The sequence below is a fragment of the Durio zibethinus genome, chromosome 7 (assembly GCF_047325235.1).
Source record: "Durio zibethinus cultivar Kanyao isolate XHJ-2024 chromosome 7, ASM4732523v1, whole genome shotgun sequence".
Taxonomy (NCBI): Eukaryota; Viridiplantae; Streptophyta; class Magnoliopsida; order Malvales; family Malvaceae; genus Durio; species Durio zibethinus.
This window is the reverse complement of record NC_143168.1, coordinates 22,189,219-22,195,860: the sequence shown is the minus strand read 5'-3', so window position 1 is coordinate 22,195,860 and position 6,642 is coordinate 22,189,219. Positions and strand designations below refer to the sequence as shown.

Below are 6,642 nucleotides of genomic sequence, written 5' to 3'. Positions count from 1 at the left end.
GAAATTAATAGAGTAATTAGATAATTGTATATTACTCTTATTTGAAATTCCCGATTTTGCAAGTTAGTCCTTGCTTCTCAAAATTATTATCGTCAGCCGGAATCAGTTTCTATCATCTGTCAAATTACGTCCACGAGGAAAAAATTAACTGAAAACGAGGCATGCTAAAGACCACATGCAATTATATGCTAAAACTAAAAATGCAGGGTCTTGCTCGGTTCTCATTACAACAATGCTAACAGTCTCATTGCAATTATCTGTCAAAAGATGGAAAGGCGAGGGTGCTGCTGGTTGGGTTCTTCAGCCAAATGTTGCAATCAGAAAAGCCTTGTAAATGCTCATGAACTTGGCAACAAATGCTACAAAATTGATCAGAAAAAAAAAATGAATGATATTGATTACCAAAAACTACACTGCGAAACACATTGTCGAGCAATGTGTCAGAAAGAAGAGATACATTATGTCATGCAATTGAAATATATCAGAAGCCAACTCTATCTACCAATTATTCAGAAATTGATCTCTAAGATATTGGTTGAATATAGGCTATAAGTCCTTTAATTTTTACAATATAGCCAACTAACATGATTTCCAAGCTTTGGCACAATGGATTAAACAACATTTCTACTACAAGCAAGCGAGAAACCCACAATGTGAGCATATGTTAAAACTCACATTAGAATATAAAATATTGCTCACCTATCAACGAAAGAATGTTAAATTTTCAACTACTTGGGATTAATGGATGACCACTAGCCCAAGAAATAAAAAATTTTCTGTGTCTTGGACATGACCACTTATCTGACATTTATTGAAGTAATTAGTAGATAAGAACATTTTAGGCCTCATCTGAATCTCATTTTATACCCATATTAGTTAACTGATCATAGTCCACTGAGATATTTATTTGTAGGAAAATGGAGAAATGTCTACTTCAATTCACAAACATTTCTCTCACTTTCAAGGACAATTAAGTGGTTTCATATGGAATAAGAGCTCACTCAATCCAAAAATGAAAAATTTTCTCTACCTTCAATATGAAAGATGGCTTTCTGTCCGAGTCGCATCCTATGCTCCTGCAAAATTAAAAGAAATTGAAGAGTCAAAATATTAGTACAAAGAAATAGAGCTAGAGTTAAATTCAGCAGTATTGCTTTATATTAAGCAGGGTGATGCCTCATGACTTTCAGCATTCCATAAAAAATAGCACCGGATCCAATCACCCTAAAAGCATCTTACATGCCACCAGCATATGCTAAAATTTATCACATAACTGTAAAATTATTGCTCATTTCACAATTACTTGAAAATTTCTACCAATACCCTCATGACTTGGTTGTGATCTGCTATTGATGCGCATGATATCTTCAAATTAAATCCAAGAAGAATCCAATTTACACCGTGTATAAAAAATTTAAGAATTTCTTTCACCAAAAGCATAATCCATTTTAATTTGCACCAGTGAGAAATAAGAATTTTTGTGGACTATGCTTTGTGCAAGTAAATTAGGTGATTCTTTAAACTTCTTCCCAATTTTTTGTTAAAAAAATGCAATCAAATAGCAGCATGAATGTTTGATCAATCTATGTCATTCTTCTTTTTCCTTCACTTTTCAGTTTGGGGTTTTGCAAAATAGAGGGAAACCCAAGGTTTGGGAGAATACTGGCTTCGTTTTAAGGCCAAAGAATTGAGCTGAGAATCAAGGTCAATATGCTAATGATTATTTTCTATGAAGCACACAATAATCAGTCACAATTTAACCATAAGAAAACAGATATCTCATGTTGGTCAGAGAAGATAATACATACTACCTCGTCAGATTAGAAGTGAAAGGAACAACATCAATTATAAAAGCATGCAACATAGGATAGATTATTGAACTTACATAATATGCAGCCCAGTGGCACACCTCATGCTTTAGTTCTGCATCCAATTTCTTCAATAATTCATGAAGGAGCCTCTGAGACAGCAAGGAAAATAAACTTTAATTGGAGAAGATATCAGACTACAACATGACATTGAGCTGTATTTACCTTCAAGATAATCTCTGGAGGGATACAATTAATAAGCAATTCATACACCTTCCCTCGAACCTGAAACAGCCTAAATCACACACAAAAAGGTTTAATAAGAAAGCTGGAAGCAGGATACTGAAAAAGATACCATTAAGGACATTTACATCCTAATTCACTTCTAGTCATCCTACCTAGTACATCTTTAACATAGGAACTTTGCTTTAGTAATTAACTAACTCATTACCAAATATGTACTGAAAATAATTATGTAACTGTTGCAGCAATTTTCTAACAGAGAAAGAAGATAGTTTAAGATGCTGCACTGGAAACCTTTTAGGGCTCTGCTCCTTCATTATGTCAGTTGCTATTTCAGATATATATTCCTCCCAATCCATTGGCGGGATTGCTTGTTTGATTGTGAAAGGGTACCTATAATCAGGAATACAGTACAAAAACACATATATAGGGAAGTTCCAGAATTGATTTGCATTGCAGCACTATTGATCTATAAAAGATAACACCGAGCTTAACTGTTGAACACGGCAAGTCTCAAATGACAACATAGCTCTTCTTAAATTCCGGTTTGACTTTTCCACAATGCGGGCTGCAAAACCAGATGGAAGTTGCAGCCCTTCTTTCTTTCCAATGAACTCCAACACCTTAATGATCTGGCATAGAGAATTTTACAGAAATAAAGTTCAACTCACCGGTAAGAAACCAGACAGGAAGAGAACAAAGATTCTTCATGGAAAATAAAATGCATATAAACATCATATTTTTTGGTGACAACTCATTACAGGGGTTGATGGTTGACAAAGGGTTGAAGGAAAGTTCTTCAGAATTTATCTATGTATCTTTTCAAATATTAATAAAAAATAGTGAACTTTGCCAACCTGTTCTTCTGAAGGTGCATTTATTCGGATATTCAGACAACGGGACCGAATTGCTTCAGTGACTTTTGAAGAACTATTACAGCACAAAATTAGACGGCAAGAAGCACTGTATTTCTCCATCGTTCTACGGAGAGAATGCTGGGCTTCTCTTGAAAGCTTGTCAACTTCATTGAGTACTAGCACTAACTTTCATAAGAGATTATGTCAGTAAAATAGTGAACTTATATGCAATTACTCTAAATTTTAAAGAGAGACAAACCTACCAACTTGAAATAAGCATTAAGAATAATAACAAATAGACATAATAAATATGAAGGACAAACCCAATTAATGTTAAATCCGGAACTAAATACTAAAGAGACATATGCAATGCCATTTTTTAGACATATTTTAACACTGAATTCCAGTAGAGAGGCATGAAACAGGGATTTAATAGGTTGGAGAGGATGTAATACGAGAATTACCTTTATATCCTTTTTTCCCTTTGGTGTCAATAGGTCTATTTTTAGCCATTTCCTTAATTATCTCTTGAACTATATATCTATCCTGAAAGCCTACATCACTTGGACTCAACTCCACATGGTTGGTGCTTGATAACGTGGTCAACTCCAGATCAATGGTTCTACTTCCCGCCTGAAATAAAATGACAAGAAGTGGAAATTCTAGTTAGAGAGCAGAAAGGAAAAAATAGGCAATGATTCCATCAAGAATGGATCATAAATGCTCAATATAACAATAAGCTCCATTGTAGAATAAAAAGTTAATAATGATAAATTGTAAAATCAATTATTAAGGTCTCTTAAAGATTGAGGACTAAAATAAAGCTTCCAAGATACCTTTGATAGATGAAGGACATGAAAAAGTCAATCTCAGTGCTCTAACATGCAAGTCATCATTTGACATTTTTATTCTTACAATGAAAGCATTATTCACACATGCATACAACAGAATATTACATTTTACTATGTCAAGAAACTTTGATATGAAAATTACATCATTATGTGAAACTTACATCAATTTTCCAATTCCTATTCTCCACTTTCACCTGCAACCAAACAAACAAAATGATTCTTCTAAGCTCAATGACAACAAAACCAACAAAAGGTAAAAAAACCAGTAATCCAATGGAAAACAACTCAATAAACTTCCTCCCTTAATTCTATGACAAAAACCCAACTCAAAACTCAAGAAGAAAAATGGGAATGCAACTCAATTTCCCCTTTTTCTTCTTCTTTTTGTTCAAAACCCACGACATTTCAAGGCCCTCAAATAAAATAAGAAAAAAAATTACAATGGAACTTAAATATTTACCCACTTAACAAAACAATTATAAAAACAAAAATTAAAATCGGGGGAAAAAATTAAAGATTTGCAAAAAAAAAAAAGAAAAAAAGAAAAAAAATAGACCTTTTCGGCACTGGGACCAAAGATCTGTCTAAGAAGAGCCATAATTAGGGTTTTCTTGCCAGACCCAGATGGCCCGTAGAAGAGTAAATGAGGGCAATCCTGCTCTGTAACCTGTTTAATTCAAAGAAAAAAAATCCATGAAGTTGAAAGAAAAAAAAAAAGAGAAAGGGAAAAAATTAGGCATTTAAAACTAAATAGAAAATTTTGTAAAGAAGTAAAGAAAATATGGGTACCAGTTTTTTGAGATTCTTGGCAATTTCTTGATGAACCATAACTTGGTCTAGAGTTTTGGGTCTGTATTTATCAACCCACAACATCTTTCAAGAAATTTTTGCTTATTCTCAGTTATTTGAGTGAAAAGGAAGAAATAAGGAAAGAAAAAGAGGAGAGAAAGTGGCGGGAAAGAAGAGGGAAGAGCGAGAGAGCAGGGTTTTATACTGGGCTTTGGACTTCGGACTTTGCAATAACTGAAAAAAAAAAGTACATTGTTAAATGAAAAATCTTTTTATAGTATCTTTTATTTGAAACATTTAGGAAGGAAAACTGCGTCCCTAGCCACAGAAGATAATTACGAATTCCAAGTTTTTTAATTCAAGGGATAAAATTTGTATGCATAGAAATTTAATATTTTTAAATAATGTAAAAAATTATGGTTAAGTTTGAAATAAAAACAAATATCTTGATAATGATAAAAATAAATTAATTAAATTATTCAATATTTTAATATAAATTTTTAAATATTCATAAAATTAATAAGTTTTTGAAAATTATTTTTTTTGAAAAACCTATAATTTGAAAATAAAAAATATTAACATTTAAATATTTTTTAAAAATAATTACGTAAATTAATTAAGCTTCTTGATCACTTCTACATTCCTCTCACAATTTGGCTCAAACTCCAGATGACTTCTAGATTGTCTTATCATGACCCTCACATCCCATGGAAACTTGCTTTCATACACCGAAATTTGGTTAGCAAGGAATGCCGCTGTATTCAGGGATACCAACCTAAGCTTCTCCATTGTTCAACGAGCCTTGCGTAAAGCCGCAGAGTTTTAGGCCATCTCTGATCACCAACCGCCGTTCTCTCCCTCCTGCAATCCAGTCAAGTGTGTTAAGTATTTAATTTAAAATCATAAATATTTATTTCAACACATTCTCATCACATGTAAAAAAAAAATAAAAGATGAAAATAATTTATTTAGAAAAGGGTAACAAAAAACATTTTTTTGACACTAATATTATATTAAACATGTAATTTAAAATTAATTAATTGTAAATGAAAAAATTTAATCTGAATATAAAATTATAAATAATTAAATATTTATTAGACGTTGAATAATCTACTTTTAACAAAGTAAAGCAACCCCTGTACTGCATGGTATAAACTTAACATTGATGGCTCAGCCATTGATAACCCAGGCCGAGCTGGTGCAGGAGCCATTATCAGGGATCACATGGGCAACTGGGCAGCTAGCTCCCACAGATTCATTGAAAAAGCTACTAATGTGGAAGTTGAGCTCGGGGCACTTAGAGATAGTCCTACTCTTGCCATCCCCAAGCGAATTGAACGCCTGGAAATTGAGCTCGATGCCACTGCAGTTATTAGCTTCATTACTGCTCCATGCACTCATTCTGCTAGCCTTGTGCTAGTGTCACGCCCTGGGCGGGCGCGCCAGTCACATCAGGCAGACCAGCAGGTGAGCCAGAGGTTGAGGCTCACAGACCAGATGTGCTGGCAGGTATTTGTGCGCAAAGCCTAGCAAAAGAGTTCAAAACGCCCACCCGACTTGCAGGCTAGCCCGTGAAACCAAGGCCTGGCTTACAAGCTGCCCGCACCACATCCAGAAGGGCCTAAGGTGTTGGACACGCAAGGGAAGCTTCTGGAAGCAGGCAGGATCAGTTGGAGCATCCTGACAGATTTGGTTGATCCTGAAAATCAGGAGTTAGCATCCTGATTGATTGTAATCTATATAATCCCATGATTTTAGCCTTTATTCTAGGGATATACCATTAAGGTGTAGCTGGAGCCTCAACTATAAATAGAAGGCTGCTCTACCCTCATTTGTACACCATCAAACACTTCTATTTCAGTGAATACAAGAGCATTTCCAGAATTCTATCTTCTTGTCTTATTTCTCTTTAACTTGCGTAATCAGCCCTTCCCATTGTTTTAGTGCCTGCACGCTTGTGTTTTAGGCTGACTTAGGCATAAAAGAGGAGATTTCAAGCCTAAGGCCGCACGGATTCTGAGTCTAAGGTCGGAGCCCGTGACAGTTGGTATTAGAGCAAGTTTGATTCTGCGTGTTTGTGTTGTGCAGGTTAGA

General features: G+C 34.5%; 1 protein-coding gene across 1 annotated transcript; it reads right to left on the bottom strand.

Moving 5' to 3' along the window:
- LOC111277005 (replication factor C subunit 3-like) lies at positions 1-4,795 on the bottom strand. The gene is made up of 11 exons (XM_089763859.1): positions 4,549-4,795; positions 4,316-4,426; positions 3,921-3,953; positions 3,373-3,541; positions 2,909-3,090; positions 2,547-2,683; positions 2,346-2,444; positions 2,034-2,103; positions 1,886-1,960; positions 1,031-1,076; positions 1-359 (listed from the first exon to the last, which is right to left on the bottom strand). The coding sequence occupies exons 1-11, from the start codon at positions 4,630-4,632 to the stop codon at positions 301-303; spliced, it is 1,065 nt and encodes a 354-aa protein (XP_089619985.1). The 5' UTR covers positions 4,633-4,795; the 3' UTR covers positions 1-300.
- Positions 4,796-6,642: the final 1,847 nt, after the last annotated feature.